The sequence below is a fragment of the Gymnoscopelus braueri genome (assembly GCF_963280865.1).
Source record: "Gymnoscopelus braueri genome assembly, chromosome: 4".
Taxonomy (NCBI): Eukaryota; Metazoa; Chordata; class Actinopteri; order Myctophiformes; family Myctophidae; genus Gymnoscopelus; species Gymnoscopelus braueri.
In genome coordinates, this window is record NC_137605.1 from 30,092,563 (window position 1) to 30,114,358 (window position 21,796).

At 42.1% G+C, this 21,796-nt stretch overlaps 2 protein-coding genes across 3 annotated transcripts in view; one reads left to right on the forward strand and one right to left on the reverse strand.

Annotated features, from left to right (window-relative positions):
* The window catches only part of lmna (lamin A), a 32,547-nt gene extending 22,588 nt beyond the window's left edge, over positions 1 to 9,959 (forward strand). For both annotated transcript variants that reach the window (XM_080425443.1, XM_080425444.1), the window contains exons 3-13: positions 44 to 200; positions 817 to 942; positions 1,313 to 1,483; positions 1,982 to 2,107; positions 2,289 to 2,509; positions 3,434 to 3,740; positions 3,892 to 3,999; positions 5,027 to 5,146; positions 5,284 to 5,346; positions 5,667 to 5,876; positions 6,951 to 9,959. In XM_080425443.1, the coding sequence (XP_080281569.1) occupies positions 44 to 200; positions 817 to 942; positions 1,313 to 1,483; positions 1,982 to 2,107; positions 2,289 to 2,509; positions 3,434 to 3,740; positions 3,892 to 3,999; positions 5,027 to 5,146; positions 5,284 to 5,346; positions 5,667 to 5,876; positions 6,951 to 6,986 (1,645 nt within the window). In that variant the 3' untranslated portion in view covers positions 6,987 to 9,959. The remainder of the gene's footprint in view (positions 1 to 43; positions 201 to 816; positions 943 to 1,312; positions 1,484 to 1,981; positions 2,108 to 2,288; positions 2,510 to 3,433; positions 3,741 to 3,891; positions 4,000 to 5,026; positions 5,147 to 5,283; positions 5,347 to 5,666; positions 5,877 to 6,950) is intronic.
* Positions 9,960 to 10,007: 48 nt separating this feature from the next.
* Positions 10,008 to 21,796, reverse strand: part of pear1 (platelet endothelial aggregation receptor 1) — a 50,437-nt gene continuing 38,648 nt past the window's right edge. The window contains exons 11-23 of the mRNA XM_080425440.1: positions 21,383 to 21,503; positions 20,663 to 20,826; positions 19,962 to 20,064; positions 19,162 to 19,314; positions 18,726 to 18,857; positions 18,060 to 18,191; positions 17,641 to 17,766; positions 15,017 to 15,235; positions 14,073 to 14,182; positions 13,466 to 13,592; positions 13,067 to 13,129; positions 12,537 to 12,734; positions 10,008 to 10,927 (exon numbers count right to left, since the gene is read on the reverse strand). Of these exons, the coding sequence (XP_080281566.1) occupies positions 10,782 to 10,927; positions 12,537 to 12,734; positions 13,067 to 13,129; positions 13,466 to 13,592; positions 14,073 to 14,182; positions 15,017 to 15,235; positions 17,641 to 17,766; positions 18,060 to 18,191; positions 18,726 to 18,857; positions 19,162 to 19,314; positions 19,962 to 20,064; positions 20,663 to 20,826; positions 21,383 to 21,503 (1,794 nt within the window). The 3' untranslated portion in view covers positions 10,008 to 10,781. The remainder of the gene's footprint in view (positions 10,928 to 12,536; positions 12,735 to 13,066; positions 13,130 to 13,465; positions 13,593 to 14,072; positions 14,183 to 15,016; positions 15,236 to 17,640; positions 17,767 to 18,059; positions 18,192 to 18,725; positions 18,858 to 19,161; positions 19,315 to 19,961; positions 20,065 to 20,662; positions 20,827 to 21,382; positions 21,504 to 21,796) is intronic.

Genomic DNA, 21,796 nt, shown 5'->3' on the forward strand with positions numbered 1-21,796 from the left:
TTGGATAAAGATAATCACCTGCCTTACCTTTTTATGTATTCAGGAACACCAAGAAGGAGTCTGACCTGGACGCAGCTCTGGCCAGGCTGAGGGACCTGGAGGCCCTACTCAATTCCAAAGATGCTTCTCTAAACACTGCCCTTGCGGAGAAACGCGCGCTGGAGGCTGAGCTCAAGGAACTCAAGGCTCAGCTGGCTAAGGTACGACTCCTAGATTTACATTTATTACAGTACACGAAACACTGTTCATTGTCACAGACGGTTGCAATAGCATCTCGGATAAGTCTGCATGCATAATGGTTGTAAGTTTGGTAATGATGGAGGTGAGATGTCACCTGCCTAGTTGAAAATAATCCAAGTACAAAGCAAAAAGTATTTGCTGTGCTTTGTTACTGCTGAAGAGCTTAAGCAGTACATTAACAGTCCAATTAATTAGGCCTTATTGTGAACGAGAGTAAGTGTTGTAGCAGACTAGTTGCAGCCTCTGCTGTTCATTTTCTCAATGAATCCTGCCATGTGACTGCAATGGTTAGGATTGTAGCCTTGCCCCACCTACTGCTCAAAGTGTGAAACTACACATTATTCTGGCTTTTTCCCCTTTCAAATGAATGCCAATGATATGTTTTCCTCTGAATTTAATTAATCTAAATGCTGCAGTCAGAGCAAACAAGACCCAGAGCCATTGTTAATTTAGTGCGTCATGGGTGCTAAATATTTGTTTGGGTGCTTAAAATGAACCCCCCCCCTCTATCTCCCGCATATCTCCTCTTTCTCTCTCCCATCTTCCCTCCCCCTCTCCCCCATCTCCTCTCCCCAGTTGGAAGCCAGCCATGGTGATGTGAAGAAGCAGCTCCAGGATGAGATGTTGAGGAGGGTGGATGCTGAGAACCGCCTGCAGACCATGAAGGAGGAACTGGAGTTCCAGAAGAGCATCTCCACTGAGGTCCCACTCTTCAGCTTATCTCCTCTGTTTATTGAGCTGTCTAGTCACCCTTCTCTCTTTGCATCCTTCCCCACAACATATTGATCTGTTACCAGAGACCTTATTTTCCATTTCTCCTGTATGGAAAGTCTTCTTCACAAATGCGTTTTTCATTTCAAATGTTTCAGTTTACAGAGAAAATAAAAAAACAGGGGCTTTATGAAAATATTGTATATACAAAATAAAGAATACAAGATAATGTTAAATGCAATCTTGCATTACTTCCTGCTGTTAGCTTTACTGCTGTTCATATATAACCAACCGTGTGTTCCTGTGCAGTGCACGTACTGTATGACCATTATCTAATGCTTCTGTCCCCGTGTGTCTGCAGGAGCTGCGTGAATCCAAGCGCAGGCACGAGTCTCGCATGGTGGAGATCGACAGCGGAAAACAGGTGGATTACGACAGCAAGCTGTTCGAGGCTCTGACTGACCTGAGAGCCCAGCATGAGGAGCAAGTTCGCATCTACAAGGAAGAGATCGAGAGGACATTCAACTCCAAGGTAAACACTGCACCACAGATAACACACTAAAGTGGAGCCACCTAGAGTCCACATTGAGGCTTGGAGAGGTAGTAACCTACAAGGTTGTCTAAAGCCAATGGTTCTCAAACTTTTACATTTCAAGGTCTCTCCTTAACTCTGACAGTATACAAATGGAACGGGTCCATTTGTTTCCATTTGTATGATGTCAGAGTTACATACTTGCAAGGGTCCATTTAGACCCTTCTTCACTTTGAGAACCACTGGTCTAAGCTATATTGAAATGAACAAACGTTAAAAACAAAATGGACACATCCTCGATCCTGAAGACTCATGAATTCTCTTGCGTTTGTAATAAGATGTCTCCTCAGTCATGATGAACAGAAGGGCTTCTCCAACTTTCTCACACCAAGGACCATATACTGTAGATAGATGGACAGATAGAGGGAGTGGAATCACAATATCTTTAGGTTGCACCCTTGAGTCTCCATAGTAAAGCGCTGTCCTTCTGTCTGTCAGCTGGAGAATGCCCGTCAGTCTGCAGACCGGAACAGCCACATGGTGGGCGCGACTCACGAAGAGCTGCAGCAGACCCGTACCCGCCTGGAGGGCATGTCCTCACAGTTCACTCAGCTCCAGAAAGAGGTATACACACACACACACACACACACACACACACACACACACACACACACACACACACACACACACACACACACACATTAAGACCTGCATGAAACCCCTCATCAGTCAGTGAATGGAAAGCCTTCCTTTTGAGTGGCCCCGTGCACGCATGCACACGTGTGTTTTCTGTTCTCCCTGTCAGCTGTCAGCGCGGGAGTCCAAGGTGAGGGAACTGGAGGAGGCTCTGGCAAGGGAGCGCGACAATACACGCCGTCGGCTGGAAGACAAGGAGAGGGACATGGCCGATATGCGCGCCAGGATGCAGCAGCAGCTGGATGAGTACCAGGAACTGCTGGACATCAAGCTGGCCCTGGACATGGAGATCAGTGCCTACAGGAAACTCCTGGAGGGAGAGGAGGAGAGGTGTGTGTGTGTGTGTGTGTGTGTGTGTGTGTGTGTGTGAGAAACCGTCAGGGGAAAATACACATAACTTGCATTCAAGAGGGAAAGAAAACGACTAGAGAGACAGCAGTGTAGGTGAGATCCTGTGTCAGTCTGTTGTACCTGTGATGGCAGTGTCTCTGTAATCAACCACATGAAAACAAGGCTCACTGTGATTTATTGGCATATGCACAACAGTACTGCAGAGCGACATTGTCGGTTGTGAAATTTATAGTCTGAGCTTACCTCAACTGTGTGGAAAAGACACAGATGGACAAATCAAATCAAATCACATAGAAAAACAAGCAGGATCTAATACCGGCATGGCCTCCCTGTCCAATCCTTAGCTGTAAATAGTAAGTTACTATGTGTGCAGTTTGTGAATGAAGGCACACAAATCACAATGCAGTGTTCTGAGGTGAAGCCGCACTATAAGCTGGCTGCTTGTATGCATGTTTAAGTGTGGAGACGGTCTATGCCTCATTTAGAGTGGCAGACTCTAACGCAGGTAGTACAATCGTTTAGCTTTTTTCCGTTTGTCTGGGTTTTCTGGAATTTATTTAGCTCCTGTTATTGACTCTTAGACCATTGCTACTGCTTTCATTTGTACTTTATCTGTATGTAATTTCATGCATTTGCATTAGGGACCATGTACAAAATACATTAATCTCAAGCAAAGCAAAGCAAATATGCTTTGCACCAGATTTAGCTACTAGAGTAGGTGAACAGAAAGGTGCAAAACCTATCATCCTCCACTATAAATGGACACACACACACACACCCAAAATCAAAACGCCACCTAAGCTATGTGATCATGTCACGTTGACGGACTCTGCAAGGCTCTACCTGCAGTCAAGTACAAACTATGTATAAAAGTTTCCTCTATGTATAAATGTCTCCCTGCAGACTGCGTCTGTCCCCCAGCCCTCCCGCCACCAGAGTCACCGTCAGCCGCACCTCTGCCTCAGGCCGCACCCACAGCAGCCGCCTCCTCACCACCGCCACTGCTGCCTCCAGCAGCCGCAACTCCTCTGGCACCGCCAGCGCCAAGAAGCGCCGCCTGAACGACAACGACAGCGAGACATCCAGCATGGTGGGTGGCACCGTGACCAGGGCCCGCATCGCACAGTCGGCCTCGGCCAGCGGTCGCATCACCGTGGATGAAGTGGATCTGGATGGAAAATACGTCCGACTCAGCAACAAAGCTGACGAGGTAAGGGTTGTTAATGTAATGGTACTGTATGTATTATAGTGTTAGTGATAGTTACTGGGCAGGGTTTATTCTTGCAGTATTTGTTTCCATTCAGTTTGTAAACCTTTTGTCACGTCTGTCCTGTTCTCTGTGTCCCATTTCCCTGATACAGGACCAGCTGCTGGGTCACTGGCAGGTAAAGAGACAGGTCGGTACCGACAGTGCCATCATCTACAAGTTTCCTCCCAAATTCACCCTGAAGGCTGGAGAGTCTGTCACCGTGAGTTACACTTGGTGTCTTTCATTTGTCCAACTTTTCATTTAAATCTTTCATTCATGCTGTCCTTCTTTGTGTTTACTTTCTTTCAATTAATTCATTAATTCACTTATTGTTTAGGTTTTGTTTATTTAGGATCCCCATCAGCTTTTACAAATGCTAACAGTTATGGGGTGTTTCCCCAGAGAAACACCCCTTTGCCTGGGGTCTGTACATTTCCTCATATCCAACATGTTCACGGTACATTATCCCACTTATTCCACAGCTAACTTGTGGAGTCTCCATATTTGCCAAAAATATTTAATTTTGTAGCAGCCCACCACCACAGAGTCTGGGGGGTCGAATCCACCGTGGTGCATTCAGCTTTTTTGATTGTCTATACGAACAATTGGCCCGTTTTCGGGGAGGGAAGGGTGATACGGTAATTATTACTGTACATAATCCTACGGGCTGATTGATTGATTGAATACCCAAGAAACCCAAGAAAGCCAATGGCGTGTTTCCATTGGGGTTCTTTGTACTCAATTCATAGAAACATTTAATGACAGACAAATATATACTACTATGCAAAACATCATATAAACAGTTTGAAAACGAAAACAAATATGTACAGTAATTCAGTAAACAGTTCGAGGGGGCGGGGGCTAGGCTGGGGCAGCACCTGTCGGGCGGTAGGATTAGGACGGAGGCTCTAGTCTACGTTCTAGTCTACGTCCTCCGGGTGGGGGCTCCTCACTGGCAGGCGAGTCAGTAGAATACAATAGCAGTGACAACACACAGAAATGTGTGTGGGGAGGAAATCATTGGCATGACTAAATTGGGGAGAAAAAGGAGTAAAAAGCAAAAAATAAATACATTTAAATGTCATTTCTTTTACATAAAATAAATCTTCCATTAGTTCTCATTAATTTATTCAGTAAACCTTTTCATCCAGGGGTTGCTAATTATGAACCGGTATATTGTGGAAGCATTCCACATTCCTAGCAGAGTATGATGTATCTCTAACCTGCTCACCACTGTCTCTCACTAGATCTGGGCCTCAGCAGGTGGTGGAACCCACAACCCCCCCACCGACCTGGTGTGGAAGACCCAGAGCTCCTGGGGCACCGGAGACCTCCTGCAGACCATCCTCATCAGTGCCAATGGAGAGGTCTGACATACATCCATCCATGCATACAACCATGGCATATTATGTAATACCCACCTTTCATGCAGCCTTTTTGGAGCTGCTCTTGCAGTTTTAACAGCAAACCGTTACGATTTAGCTATTTTTCTTGTGCTCACTAGGAGATGGCCATGAGGAAGGTCACACGCACCCTGTTCCAAGACGAAGATGACGAGGACGATATGGTAAGTTTTCTTTTAGTTTTTTTTTTTAACTCCAATGATGAAGGACACAATATTATCATACATCAGAACAGTGGTTCAAACATTTTTCATTTCAAGGACCCTAACTCTCAGGGCGTACAAATGGAGCCAAATAGACCCGTAGCCAAATGGAAAGGGTCCATTTGTACGCTCTCTGAGTTACATACTTGTTAAGGGACCATTTGGAGCCCCCTCAAGGAACCCTGAGGGTCCCTGGACTCTCCTTTTGAGAACCACTGCATCAGAAAACAACACAGTCTCCCTGTTGAATATCATGTGTTTTCCTCTGGCGCCCCCTACAGGGAGCTCACAGCACAAGCGGTGCGGAATGCGAGTACAACTTGCGGAGCCGCACAGTGATCTGTGACTCCTGTGGCCAGACGTCAGATCGGCCACATTCAGCCTCCTCTGCCGTGTCCAGTGGCTACTGCAGCGGAGGAGGAGGAGGAGGAGGCGTGTCTGAGGCCCTCATGGGACAATCCTTCATCATGGGAACCAATCAGCCTAGAAAGGTATGCTCCTGAAGGGAGGAATATAATGATAAATAGTCTTATGAGTTTAGCAAAATGTGTACGCACAAATGCAAGGTTGAAGGCTCCTCTCACATTAGATCATTAGAAAGAAAATGTGTCCCTATTTTCCAGTCTTTAAAAATGGTGAAAGGTAAACAAGCACAATTATCTTCTCTCCTGCAAGCTTGTATGACCTCATTATTAGTATATTATTTTAGTTTTATCATGTTATTTTATGCGTTTTCCATCTATTATGCTGTTTGCTCAGACTCAATTAAAATGTTCAATGGAAAAACTGTTAAGCCTGGTCATAATATAAATTTAATTATTTTAATAAAAAAAGAAAGGTATTTCCTTAATACTTGCATAATAGGAATGATAATAACACAATTAAATAAAAGCCAGCAGGTTAAGATAAAGACTACAAAAACAAGGCACCCTAGACTCATATCAATTCAATGAAAAATTATCGTCTTATCCTGCATTATCTGTGTACTGTACATTTTCAATGTCCCTCCCATAACAAATGTCAACGTTCCATGTGATGACATCCTGTACGCCCTCTTTTATACCTTGCCGTACGACAATAGCCGATCTACTATCGAATGTGATGTTGTAGATGGGTTATTATGATTACTTCTGAAAACATTTTAAATTTTTTGAAACATTTAGAAAATCTCCGCAGTGGTGGAAAGTAACTAAGTACTTTTACTGAAGTACTGTACTAAATTTTTTTTAGGTATTTGTACTTTACTTAAGTAGTTCCAATTTCCAATACTTTTACTTCTACTCCACTACATCTTGGATCCAAATATTGTACTTTTACTCTACTACATGTATTTGAAAACGTAAGTTACTAGTTACTGTACTTTTACTCAAGTACATTTTGAATTCCGGACTTTGGCTTGTAACTGAGTATTTCTATATTGCAGCATTGATACATTTTACTTAAGTAAAACTTTTGAGTACTTTTTCCACCACTGAATCTCCGACACAGTTTTCCTATAAAGACATGCCCAATACACCCAGGTTGAAAGTAGTTAACCTTCTCCACTATGTCACTTCCTCCTCCAGGGTGGTCCCAAACCAGAGAACTGTGCCGTCATGTAAAACCAGAAAACACCTCAATGACCCAACAACCTCCTACACCACTCCAAGGAGACTTATTTTCTAACAGTGGGAAATTGTCTTTTTTTTGTTGTTATTTTTCTATGATCTTTTGTGGTCTTTTTGTTTTTGTATTTTGATATGGGCTTTCATATGGGCTTCGGCAAGGGGCATAATATTTTCTTCTTTAGCTTTTGAGCTTGTATATTCAAGTTATATTGGTGCATGTGGGCTCACCTGTTGCTTGTAGTCTTGTAGTTCTATTCTACACGCAAAGCACACACACAAGCACACGCGTGTGTGCGTGTGCCAAATTCTGAGCTCTATTGACCAGTGCTTATGCTTTGATCTGATCTGGGGTTTCATATGCAAAAGCCCAGGCTGTCAATCTTCAACACGCACACAGCTTGTGGAACCCGGTCAGGACTGAGATTAGAAGGAGAGAGGTTCATCTAAAAAACCAGGGGGTCAGGGCCCTGGTATGTTCTGAATGCAACTTACTGTAGTTAAGCGAGATTTAGTCCTGGCCTGACCCTATGGATAAGTGGGCAAGAAGTATGTACTGTACAATGCTCTATGTGTTACAGAGTGGTGTAGAGCAGTGGTTCCCGAACTCTTTAGCTCGAGATCCAGAAGACCAATTTGATGTTTCCGTGGGACCCAAAGTAGTGAAAATAGCCGATCTACAAGCTCACGCATCGCGATGCGTTGTGAGCTAGTAGATCTGCTATTTTTTCTACTTACAAGTTTTTTTTATTTTATTTTATGAAATTCTTTTATTTTATTTATGAAATTATTTTTATTTTAATTTTTGAATTAATGTTTTGTTGTTTTGGAAGACATTTTTGAAAAGGTTTTGAAATATTAGTATTAATATTATTATTTGTATGTAGGAAACGGAAAAAGGGGATATTTACTCCCACTGTTTGGGAACCACTGGGGTAGAGTCATTTTAACACCATGTAACTTTGCAGGACAGCTGATTAGCGTTGTCAGAAATCACATTGCATTACATGTCAGTAATATCTAGTAATGTCAAGTATTTCTATCAAATGAGTATACCGCTGATGGATTATGGTATGCTTTATTGTCTCGGTTTCCTGATTGTGAGTAAAGTATATATATATACTTTGGTGAAGGCAAACGTTATAGTTTATTCTTGTTAATCAAGGTATCAATCAAGTCACACAACGTTGCATAAAGTCAGGTTAAGGCCAGGGCATTTGGCAGGTGTGTCCTCTTCGAAGCTAAACATACACGCCGTATACTTTTTATTTCAACTGTAGAATAATGAAAAGGAAAGAAAAAGGATTCTCTCTTATAACAAAGCCTCTCTTATGATGCCGTGTTTTGGAAAGTTGATGGGAAAAAAATGATTTGTCATGTTTACTTGCTGAATATATTTGATGATACAGATCGTGGATAATTAGTCTTAAGTCTAATTTATGACACTTTTTGCAGAAGCATAAATTAGGCTGTAGGCCTAGCTGGATGTACTTTTTGTTTTCTGACATAATTCCAAAGATGTTTTGTTTCAATGACAGTACCAGGCTGTGTGCAACTGATCAGTCTTTACAACAAATTTCTTTGCCATATTTATATTAGATTTCTACACTTATTCAATATTGTTTATATACTGTAGAGCTCTATGTGCATCTACTTCCAGCGTGCAATGGGCAATTGTGTGCAATTTCCTCAGTAATAATTGTAATAACTGATTCATTCACCAGTTATACAAATAGTGCCTTAATACAACCTGTTTTAAATGACAGACAAGGTTATTGGCACTTAATGTGTTTTTTGCTCACATGCTTTGTATCGCAGTCTTGTGACTGTAAGTTGTCCGCTTGACTTCTCTCCTAAAAGCTGGTCAGAAGGGCTTTTTTTTCCTTTTTCTAAGGGTTTACCAGCTTTATACTGTAACTCCTCAGGCATGCTTTTGGGACATGAGGGTGTAGGGATGTTTTCTTTTTCACTTTGGCCTATAAAGAGCAGAATTTATTGACAGCCTCACCAGTTATGCACAGCAGGTAGACTTGTATTTTAGTGTGGCAGCTTGAATCGTTTGTACTCCAGAGTAAAGTATATTGAGTATTGACATCTTTTTTGAGTACTTGATGAGTTTTTTTGCAATATCTTTGTATTGTACTTGTGCTTGCAATATACTTACCGGTATGCTATTGTACTTGCAAAATATTACTGCCAAAATAGATTATTTTTTTACTCTTTTGTAGAGATGGGGCAGAAAACGCCAATTATGTTTAGTTATTTCTGCTTTGAGATAATGAGATTGATAATTATATTGCATACCTGTATTTGCATAACTTCATGGTTGTCTGTATTCACAGTGCTCATTAAAATTCTAATGGCTTATTATGTGCACGGATGATATGTAGAGTGATAAAAAGTCTCACAGTTTATTATGCGCACTGATGATATGTAGAGTGATAAAAAAGTCTCACTTGAAACAAGTATTTAAGGGTGAGTTCAGGATTTCCCAATGCCCACCTGAAGGCTTTGAGTATCTATCATCAAAGCCCCTAGCATTTGTTGGCAAGTTGATTAAGAGTCAACCAATTTCTCTTAAGATCGTGTACTGTAGCCTAAGTAAGCTATAGGAAGTGTAAATTGTAGACGTTTGAACTAAATGGGTGTTCATAAAAATGAGTATTTCCCTTCCATGAGCTTCACTAATGTAGACAGGAGTCAGTTTGACTGAAAGTACAATACTAAAATGAAAACCTGGATTTGCCATTGTGCTTAAAATCCTAAACCGACCCTTCAAGGCTTGATATAGAATTCAAGAATTGGCTTCAAAATGGTCACTGAAAAGGATTTCAACTTATAAACAATTAATGTGAAGTTTAAACTTTGTTTGAAGTGGGCCAAATACCATTATGGAAAAGCTATGAAATCAATGTTGTTTTGCGCTTTCTCTTTCCAAGGATAATGCTAATTAAAATTATTTTTTCCAGTGATGGTTTCTTGGTAATTGTTTCTCGGATAAGAAAATACATTCTTGAAAAGTGCTGCCATTTTTATTTACATTATATACAAGAGGGATAGGGTTACATTCAAGAATATGTGGGCATAGTAAGCAAAGGATCTACTGCACATAAAGTCCTTAAGACAATTTAAAAACACCTTGAAAGTTGCTTTTCTTACATAGGCATGATCATAAACTGTAATTACAACAGAATCTTTGGCTTAAAAGCAGTCATTCACAAAAACAAAAAATAAGAAGTAAGGTGCCTTATCTGCCAAATGCAAAAGCCATGAGAATCTTCAAGTGTTATTTGGCGCAGTACGATTACATTCATGATGTTCCTGCTGTGGAAAACTTGGGACTGCAAAAATGTTAAAATCCAAACATTTATATCTATATTTAAAATTGTTATAGTTTGGGGTTTGTATCATTTCTGACTCTGGAGATATGAGGTTTTCATCAGACGGCAGTGATATGCAAGCATTTTTTGGTAAACTCATACGGAACACGTGTCCTTCCTTTTGTCCACAAAGAACCAGTGGCGCCGCCACAGTCCATCCATTCCCATCCGTCCCAACACAGCTTCTGTTGGCTCCACGGACTGGATCACAAGTCTGTCATGGTGAGGCAAGTACCATTTTGATCCACCAGGGGGCAGTGCTCACACAACAGAGTTAAAAGGGAACAAATTATTCCTCTGTGGGACTGTGATCCTCCTCCATTGTTGGTGGGTGGTCTCGCCTGGGCGGGGTTCTGATCTGTAACTCTCTTTTTAAAAGTATAACACCAAGTGTGATCTATTAATGTACTTGTCATTGTGCCATTCTCCTGCGGGATGGGGAGGGTGGTCGACGGATAGGAGGCAGGTCGTAGTGTCCAGGAATGTGGCTGTTGACGGGGAGATCGTAGTGGCTCTGCATCTCCTGATCTGGGGCATGACCAACAGAACTCTGACGCTCTGTAAAATGGTCAAAGAAAAGCATATATTAAGTTCAATGTAGACATTTTCACCCTTGTTATATTTTAACGTTGCTATTTCTAAAATCATAGTATTATACTTCCTTCTCCTATGCATTACTATGGTCATCATGTTCATAACACACGCACACGCACGCTTATCCTACTGTACATGGGGTACATTTTTGATCTTGTGCTGTATTTTACTGCATCTTAATATCTACTTCTTGACCACAATAAAGACCAGCTTTGAAATTTGCATATAAACCATTAAGAAACTTAACGACAATCACCTTTTATAAGGAAGCAGTCAGAGAAAGAAGTATTTGGGGTTAATATATTATATTATATAGACCTTTTAAACTCTTGCAGTAAATTACCATGACTGCAGTCAAATGAGCATAATGACCATAATACTGACTTGATCATGTCAATATCATGGTCAGTATCATGGCTAGTATCATGGTCAGTATCATATCAATATCATGGTCAGTATCATGGTCAGTATCATGTCAGTGCCATGTCAGTATCATGTCAGTATCATGGTCAGTATCATGGTCAGTAATCAGTATCATGTCAGTGCCATGTCAGTATCATGGTCAGTATCATGTCAGTGCCATGTCAGTATCATGTCAGTATCATGTCAGTATCATGTCAGTGCCATGTCAGTATCATGGTCAGTATCATGTCAGTATCATGGTCAGTATCATGTCAGTGCCATGTCAGTATCATGTCAGTGCCATGTCAGTATCATGGTCAGTATCATGGTCAGTATCATATCAGTATCATGGTCTGTATCATGGTCAGTATCATGTCAGTGTCATGTCAGTATCATGGTCAGTATCATGGACAATATCATGTCAGCATCATGGTCCAGTATGACGGCAGTATCATGTCAGTGTCATGGACAGTATCATGGACAGTATCAAGTCAACATCATGGTCCAGTATGATGTCAGTATGATGTCAGTATCATGGACAGTATCATGGACAGTATCATGTCACAGAGGCAGGCCCTGTCACATCAGGCCCCTCTCACAGGCCAAGTATAAAATAGGGTTAAAGTGGTTAAACTGATTTTGATGCTATATTAACTATTTTCGCTTGGGACCCCATGGAACCCCCTTAAGAACGCCTGAGAACCACCCAGTATCATACTGGATGTGATGTAAAGAGACAATTCTAGCATCTTTATGTTGTGTGTTGTGGGTATGATATTTCTAACCTGCCATACTAAGGGACTTCCCAAGTCTCTCTGGTTTCCTGTTCTCTGCTCTTCCTTTTCCCTTCAAAACGACCTTTCCTCACTTCCATGTAAACAAAGATGCCCATTCATTCAGACATGCTGTGAGGAAACCCATCCTTCTCATCTGTCAAACCTTGCCCACAAGCAATTTGTATTGGGTTCTTAGAGACAATGTTAAGCAGCAGTACACAGTTTGTCATTTTCATGTATTATGGCTATTTATATTAAAGTGATCGGTGATTGGGTTTTGAGATGAGGACAAAGTAGTCCTGAATGAATACGGAACACATGTCCTTCCTGAATATCATGAAATGAAGCACATCAGCTGGGATGGACTTGAGAGATACAAGTAAAGTTGCCCTCACCCCTGCGCAAAGTGGCAGTGTGGAATGGCGGAGGGCTGATCTCGGTATAAGCTCTGTCTCTGGGCATAGCAGACTTCATCTCCATGTAGCTGCACTCTGCTGGACAGAAGGGCAGGCCAGGCAGGTCTTTGATGGTAGCGTATGGGTTCTCACTGTTCAGAGAGCTGCTGCTGGCCGCCGCGGCAGTGTCCTTCAGCTCTGCTCATAAGGGTGCAATGGATGAGAGGTTACAACACAGTAGCTAATGGAAGGCCAACATAATTGCACATCAAAATGGTAATTTATGGCAGTTCTGAGTACAATAGCCAAACTGTGACAATACAATACTGCTGGAATTGTCTTAAGTCGTTATTCTGCTAAATATTTTCAAAACGTTTCTTGAGATTTATGGTTTCTGTCGCTTTATTTGTTTTAAATTATGAGGTTGAAAGTATTGAAGTCGAAATGACATTGCTGAAATGGTTAAAAGAAAACTCAACACTCTAACAGTTTAGTAATTACAAACAGAAAGGTGGAAGGTAATAAACTACCTTTGTTGTAATATTTCCCAAGGCTGGCGCTGTAGCTGTAACTGCGATCGATTCCAAAAGCTCCTGTAAAGATTAAAAGAGAAAACAGGCATCTTAATTTTATTTTATGGCAAACTAATAAAAAGCAGATAGTCTGTCCTGGAGACATAGAAAATCAGTACCAGGTGAAGGCATGGAGGTGGGTGAATACTACAATCTTTTAGCTGTTTTCAATAATGGTCTCATTGTTTTCTTCATGTTCATGTCTCTTTTCTGTGTACATGATTGTCTGAAATGTTATTTACCTTTCCACGGTAATGTGACAGATGTTGCAATTTTGCATGTGATGGTCTGTTACACCACAATGTGACAGATGTTACCGTTTTCCAGTTAAACAGCGGGACAGTTTCTGAGACTGACCTTGATCTTTTCGGGGCTCGTGGTGTTTCCAGTCTGCAGGCAGAGTGGCGTTGCTCTCAACTCCAAACAGACCCCGCCGCTCTCTCTCCGTGTTCTTGACACTACAGAAGAGCTGGTTGTTTGTGTTCTGTTGGACAGACACAATAAACACTCAATCAACATAAGATTTTCCAGAATAATAAATTCAATTGATTGCAGCATGTTACATTTTGTTTCAATTTGCTAGATACGGCCAATAAACAGTAATTATCTCTGTCAGGCCGGGAGACCGGGAAGCGGAGATTATGTTTTCACCCCAGTTTGTTTGTGTGTCTGTGTGTCTGACTGTGCACAGCTGATCTTGCAAACTGCTGTACCAATTAGCGTCAAACTTTACATGCATGCAGCTAGTAGGCCAAGGAAGACACTCCACCCCCGATTTTTCAAATCGGCCACATGGCTGCGCTATAACTCCTGTTGTTGTACAATCGCATTAACATTTTCTCTGGATTCCTTGGAAGTAAGTAATCGTGTCACAACCCACGTCCATTCCCGCCTAACTAGATTTTCTGCCATTTTTGCATTTTCTTTTTGCTGCTACTCCTACATATTTTGCCTTGTCACTTGCCTTGATGGCACGGTCGTGGTTGTTAGGGAGGTGTGGCAGTGGAGGTCGGTTCTGAGACAGAGTGTGGTAGCTGGGATTGGAGTAGTAGTGGTGATAACTGTGAGGAACATCTGAAAACCAAGCAGATCAGGATTAGTATGTATAGTAGAGTAGCCCTGCTTCTTCGCAGTGACCAGAAGCCTAGTATCTCCCTGACCAGAGGGGGGGGGGGGTTCCCCTTTGGCTGAACTGTAGATGTTTGGTTTCCCAAGCGGAAGACCCAGGTTTGAATCCAAGTGGTTAGTACAGTACTGTATGGCCTATTTTTATTTAGTTTTGATTATAACACTGTGGAGTCACTTAAAGGAATACCAAAAAGAAATAGGAGTCCAAGATTAACAACAGCTAAACTATATCAAAAGCTCCATGTTCGTGTGTGTGTGTTTATCCCAAGTATTTAAATAGTAAAGGTTGAGAGAAAATGCTTCGTTTTGGAAGTACTGAGGATATGACTGGAAACAGGACACGTGGATTATACTGAGCTGTGTGGAGTTTATAAATAGATGTTTTATTTAGTTTTGCTGTTGTTAATCATGGATTCCATTTAAGTTTTTGGATTATTCATTCGCTGTAGTAAATGAATGTGAGAAAAACTAAAATTCTCCATTAATTGAAGCTCCATGGCATGAATAACTGATGTAAAAATGTAATTGTTGGGGAGGTCTATGATTTGAATGATTAAAGGAACTATTCCTTTAATCATTGTATTATGGGCATAAATGTAGCCTTAAAATCAACACAAGATATAGAGAGTTCCATTCTACAATGTTTAGTCATTTAGGATCACAAATCTTTGCCTGAATTACCTTGATGGCAACAATCACATAATCAAAAACATATATATATTATATCTTATTTTGGAACGAATCATGTGGAACCTTGTGGTGTACAGTACATTCTCCTACCTGGGACAGCATATTCAGAGTTGACTGTTCGTGTGGTGGAGAAGGAGACTGTAGGCGCATTGTTCTGCTTGTCTTTCTGTCTGCGGCGGTAGAGCAGCAGCAACGCAAGCAGCAGGACCACCAGGAAAACGAGCACGACAATGCCAGCGATGGCCCCCCACGACTCCCTCTCGCTGGGGGGAAGAGGCACCATCACGCTCCCTGACAACTCTGTTGAGTCTGTTGAAAGGGACAAACACAGCATTGTGAGCGGACAGAGGATGAGACGTTCATTTTACTGTAGATCATAAGAAACCAATACACACAGGGATGAATGGTAATACTGTAGCAGTTCATTTAAACCACTTAAAGGCATACTAGGTAAGATCGCAGATCTGTGTGTGTACACCCCCCCCCCTCCCCTCTCTGACAGGTATCAAAGTGATTGCTGTCTTTGATGCATTCATTGATTAGAGAGAGCACTAACAAGCACAGAACGAGTTTGACACTTTTATGGCCCAATCAATCAACTCAGTGCACAACCCCTTCGAAGTTCAATGGGGAGTCCACACAAAGCACGATAACTATAACTATAATGATAATTATGTGAGTATTCCACAATGATGCTGTCATTATAACAGTGGTGTGGACCCTGCCATCCACTTGAGTTGAATGATTTTTTGGGGGGCTTTTTATGCCCTTGTTATTGATAGGACTGTAGGCTGATAGGAAATGGGGAGAGAAATGGGGAGCAAAGGAAGTCGGGATCGGGACTCGAACCCGCGACACGCTGTCAGGCTACATTGTAGCCTAGGTGCCCAGACCGCTACGCCAGCGGTCCAGAGGCAGAGTTGAATGATTTTTTAAAGGATACATGTGTAGTTATAATTATCATGCACCTGTGCCTGTTCCAATGAAAATAGGGAATGCATGCCCCACCCTGTTATGCAATACCCGGTATACCCGTTGTCATACACCTGTTTTAACAGTCTGTGTCCCTTTTGTGCTCATACATGGTAAATGGTGCATTTATATAGCGATTTTATCCAAAGCGCTTTACATAGATTGTGCAATACATTCACCCATTCACACACAGATGGCGGAGGAAAACATGCAAGGCACCACCAACCTGCTCATCAGGAGCAATTAGGGGTTCAGTGTCTTGCTCAAGGACACTTCGACACTAACTCAGGGGGAATCCGGGATCGAACTGGGAACCTCACGGTTCACCATCCGGCCGCTCTACCGGCCACTCTACCCCTGAGCCACTACCCCGGCCACTCTACCCCTGAGCCACTGCCGCCCCTATGGAGATCTCTGTCTGTCTGTCTATGAATGTATGCTTGTTCCTGTCTGGTGTAGCCCTGTGCATGTCTTTCTTCCCTCATTGGTTTGTGTGTGTTTGAATAGTGATGAGTGGCTGATTGACAACCAGCTGGTATGAGTGGTGTCTGAATGTGAGTGGTTGGCTACTAGGTGGAATCTGCTGGTGATTGGCTCCTGTTACCAGGCTGTGGACTGTCACCACAGTTCTACAGATGTCTTCCTCCTGACTAGCCTCCGCCCGACCACACCAGTCCTCTGTGTTTGCCAGTGCTTTCGCTTTTGCCAGTGTTAATGTGGGTTAGTGTACAGACTTGGTAGAGTAGCGGTGGGTGGGCTTTCTTATTTTTGTTATCAGTTTGTTCCCTGGTGTTTAGTTTATATTAGGTCAGATACCGGCATGTTTCTTTTTGGTTTGGTATTAGTAAGGATAGGAGTTTAGGAGTTAATGTCCAGGGGCCCACCCTGTGGTAACGTACACGTGTTTCAAGCTCTACAATAAATCACTGTTTTTGGGGGACTGGGAAGGAGGGAGTACATCTTTTTTGTGTTACACCTGGTGACCCCTAGCCCGGGTCGTAACAATACTGCTATGTGAAGAAGGTAGACCTTTATTAAATTCTGTTTCAGCTTCACCTAGCCGATGGCTGCTCAGAGGCGCTCGGGATAGCTGTTAGGGGTTAAGTGTCTTGCTCAGGGACACATTGCCATGTTGACCTTCTATTTACCAGCCAGCCTCTCTACCCACTGAGCTACAGCCGTCACCAGGTGGAAAGGCTTATGAACAAGACCACAAACACATCTCTGTGACTGTGGCCCCTACCCTAAACAACAAGCTGGATTATATCAAATACAATTGAAAGTATATGAATGTAGATGCTGCTACTGTATATGTGGATGTACTGGTTATGCTGCTACCCTCTGTACAATTGATGTGTACTCAAAGAGCAATAATTAAATTACTTATTCATACAAGTGCAATGCAGAATGTATAGCTACTACACTCTGTGTACACTTTTAACATGTGCAATAATTCATAATTATCTACCTGTGTTGCTATACCAGCCTCTATAGTGTATATCGTACACAGTGTACATAGTTTATAGCTTCATGCAAATACGTTACTTATTAATACTTGCTGTTACACTACACTACTACACAGTGTAGGTTGATGTTGGTGCATTACCTCAAATTCTTTGTTTATGCAAACATACCTGGCAATACAAAATAATACTGATTCTGAATTTGGGAGCCTCTAGTGACACAAATATTTGTGTTAATTTAACTCTGTGAGTGTATGTTAATCCTGCTGCTCTCCACACCTTGTTTGCAGTCATCTTCTTGTTCACTCCCACATACACATTCTCCAGTGTAGCGGTTACAATCAAAGTTGGCCGGGCACAAACAGGTCTGGCCGCAGTAAGGGCCAAACCTGCCAGGATTACAGGCTGTGGAATACAGTACAAGGTAAAACATGGAGTGAGACCCAGGCAGAAATGTACAGAATTGAACTGTTATAATTAATTAATAGTTAATTTATAGTATTTTATATTGTATTACAAATAGATATGTCATCTGTGCATCCACCCCACTCCCACCCCCATTAATACTCAAAGATTACCGTTTACTGTGAATGACACAGTTTCCAACAGTACCTGCTCACATTGAAAACATTCCCATAATTATGGTCAGGTACACCTTCTACATGTATTACAGCTTTATGTGAACATGTTCGACTCACGTATTGAGCAGTCAGGTGCTGTCCAGCCAGGCAGACATTCGCAGTGACCATCTCTGTGGTTACACGTGGAGTTGTTGGCACAATTAATACACACCTCGGAGCACTGCCTCCCATAGTAGCCCGCCGGACAAGCTGAAAATGAATCACATTCAACAGTTAAAATGCATTAACATTACTTGTTCAGTGATTTGCAATACCGTGGTAATCATAACTAACGTTTTTGTAGGTGTTCCTGCTAGTGCTGCAAAGCATAATCACTATCATAATTAACATGATTTTGGTCAAAACTAAAAGATCGCAACATTTGATTAATTATTTTTAACCTCATGTACATACCTGTCACTGTATACTGTATGTTAATGTAAAAAGATATGTACAGCATATGTTTTTCCACTCTACTCATTTCAGGAACATTTGTTTTTCTATTCTATCCTTTTCTAACGCTATTCTTCTTCCCATTCCCGAAAACTACAAAAGATTGTTATGTACAAAGCTTGTACAATTTCCTTTTATTTCAGCCACTTCTTCACACCTGTGATGTGACAACAAAGCTGATTCTGATTCTAATGAATCTCATGCGGTGGGCTCTTTCATCCAAGCTGGGCTCTAATCTACACAGGGCTGTGTTCCTGTCAGAGTAATTGTGTCGTTAGTGTTAATACTGACCCTGATCACAGTTGGGTCCAGTGTAACCAGGAAGACAATCACATTCTCCAGTCACATGATGACACCGGTAGGACTGGCCACAGGATGGGCATGACATACCGCACTGGTCACCATACATACCAGCTCTGCATTCTGAGAGGTTGAGAGAGAGAAGTTAGGACACTTTGTTTAGCTTGTATTACTTCTTCTCAGTGTTGTGGGTGCATATATACAGTGTGTGTGTGTGTGTGTGTGTGTGTGTGTGTGTGTGTGTGTGTGTGTGTGTGTGTGTGTGTGTGTGTGTGTGTGTGTGTGTGTGTGTGTGTGTGTGTGTGCGTGCGTGCGTGCGTGCGTGCGTGCGTGCGTGCGTGCGTGCGTGCGTGCGTGTGTATATATATATATATATAAATACTGTATACTTGTATATATCCAGGCCCTATGGCCTCATGACACTCACTGTTCTGGCAGGCGGCTCCCCAGTAGCCTGGGCGACAGACACAGGCGCCTGTGTCCCTTAGACATGTGTCACTGTTGGGGCAACGTTTGAAACAGGTCTGGTTACAGTGGCGCCCCCAAAGGCCCTCGTGACACGGCTCACTGCAGCGAGCACCTGGAGAGCACAGAGGGATGGTTTTCCATCCCAGAATGAGACATTATCCACCATTTAACCCATTAAGACCTCTACAAATGTCTTCTAAAGCTTTTTTTCTGAAAAACCTATGTTGCTATATCAGTGGTGCTCAAGTGGTGCTCAAGGACCCCCAAAATTATATGTATTTGGCCACTGACCCCCATCTCAAAATATTTTGTTCCAGGGACCCCCAGAAGAAAAGATTTGAATAAAAAATGTTTGCTTTAAAAAATATTTGTATTCAAAGATTTGCACAAATTTTCATGATTTTTCAAAAATAGCAGATCTACAAGCTCAAAACGAGGCACGAAGTGGCACGCTATGAGCTTGTATATCTGCTATTTTTGAATAGCCAAAGTACATTTTTAGAACTAATGTGCTATATAGCTCAAATCTAAAATAACACAGATGCTTTCCAGGTTTTAATGGAATAAGAAACATGACACATACAATGCAAAATGATTTGCTTGAACAAAATTAGACAGAGAGAAATAGAGACAGCAAGAGAGAGAGAGGGAGTGAGTGAGGGTGAGGCAGAGAGAGACCTGTAGCTCATACTGGACCAGACTTGTCTCTGCATCCATAGCCAACTTGGCACAGGCATCAGGGAGGGCTTCCCTACTTACCCCACCACCCTGGCAAACACCGGCACTCCCCGTTGGTACCCTGGCATCCGTCAGCATGGACACAATCGCAGCTCTTCAGGCAGCCTGGCCCAAACGTGCCCATCTGCACATGGGAACACACGCCAACAACAGGCGAGGTACCGTCAGGGGAATATCTCTGCCATTTGGCCAGCACAGCGAGAATCTAACAAAGTACTAGGCTGGCAGCGTGTCGTCAGATGCATAGTGACAGCATGGCCGTTTTGGCAGAGTGAAGACAAATACTCATCCACACGCAGGATGAGGTAAGCAGTAAAAATGTCAACATTACTATAGTAAAACCATCATAGCGATATGTAGCCCTTGTGTGTTGGTTTTTACTCAGAATGGCACAGAAAAGAGCAATATTGTACATTTAATTGTTACACATTTAGCATTTAGCTCACGCTCTTATCCAGAGAAGTTTGAAAAGAAAGGAGTTCAGTGTCTTGTTCAAGGACATACAATAATAGAACCCATAGCTGTGTTTGGATGAAACCTTTAAACTTTATGCACTTTTTAATGTTTATATTTGTCATGAATTTCTGCATAATGTGTAATAAAAAAAATGTGAGTACTACAGCCCATCTTACCATAGGCTACAGTGTTGCAGTATATAACGTTTTGATTTTAAATGCAAATGGTTACCATGTAATTCAACTCCCAAATAATGACTAACTCACTGGACAGGGTTGATCACACAGCGCCCCCTGCCAGCCTGCTGCGCAGGTGCAGGATCCATCTGCAGGGTTACATTTTGCCCTGTTGGCACACTGGCAGGTGGCATTGCAGCCTGGGCCCCATGTACCCTCAGAGCAGGGGACCGAACAGTCCCTCCCACGCCAGCCTGGGGGTACACAAGGGGCAGTCAGTTTATAAGAAGTCGTTATCGAATTTAATCTTGTCTTAAATAGAAAGCAAGGAAACTTGCAAGTCACTTCATACCTGGTTGGTGGTTATTTGTTAAAAAATTCTAATTAATGTGTTCAGCAAGCGAGACACAGTGAATGTCATCTCAGCTCACGTACAAGCCCTATTAAAAATACGTCGGATGACTGCCTGCCTGCCTGCCTTGAATATTCCATTTGATACCCTTGGCTTTGGAAACAAATTGCTTATTATGTCTAAATATTGCTATATCAAAATATTGCTATTTTAACTTAACAGTAATCAACACAATTCTTCATACTGGGGCTGTCACATTTAGTTCAAGAGCCTAAGTCTGATTTATACTTAGTTAGTCGGGATACTTAGTTGCACTAAGCACTTAAGGGTTGCATGCCGAAAATAGCCTACTGTATCTACAAGCTCACAACCTGTCACACCGCTAATCATTTTAGTTTGTAGATCTGCTATTTCCATCACGTGACAATAGTAACAACTAAGTATAAATTAAGCATTACCCTCTTTACAGAAGCAGGTGCCGTCTATGGGTGAACAGTCCACAGAGTTGGTGCAGGAACATTCCAGGGAGCAGTTTTTGCCATAGGTGCCACTCTTACAGGGACTCTCACAGTGAAGGCCCTGTACAGTAGACAGAGAGACAAGCCTAATTTACACTTTGTACGACAATGTCGACACTGTCATATGACTAAATATAAATTACAGACAGCAGAAGAATTTTTTTCAGTTGATGATGGCATACAGCAAATATGTCATACAGCTGCATGGCTTAATGCGGAATAGATGAACTGATGACACAGTGTGGTGCCGCATTTTTTAATGCACGTCTGTTATCCGTTATCGAGTACAGTTCGAGCTGGATGGCTTGTCACCACACAGAAGTGGAAAATACCAAACAGATGTTGCTTGTCCTG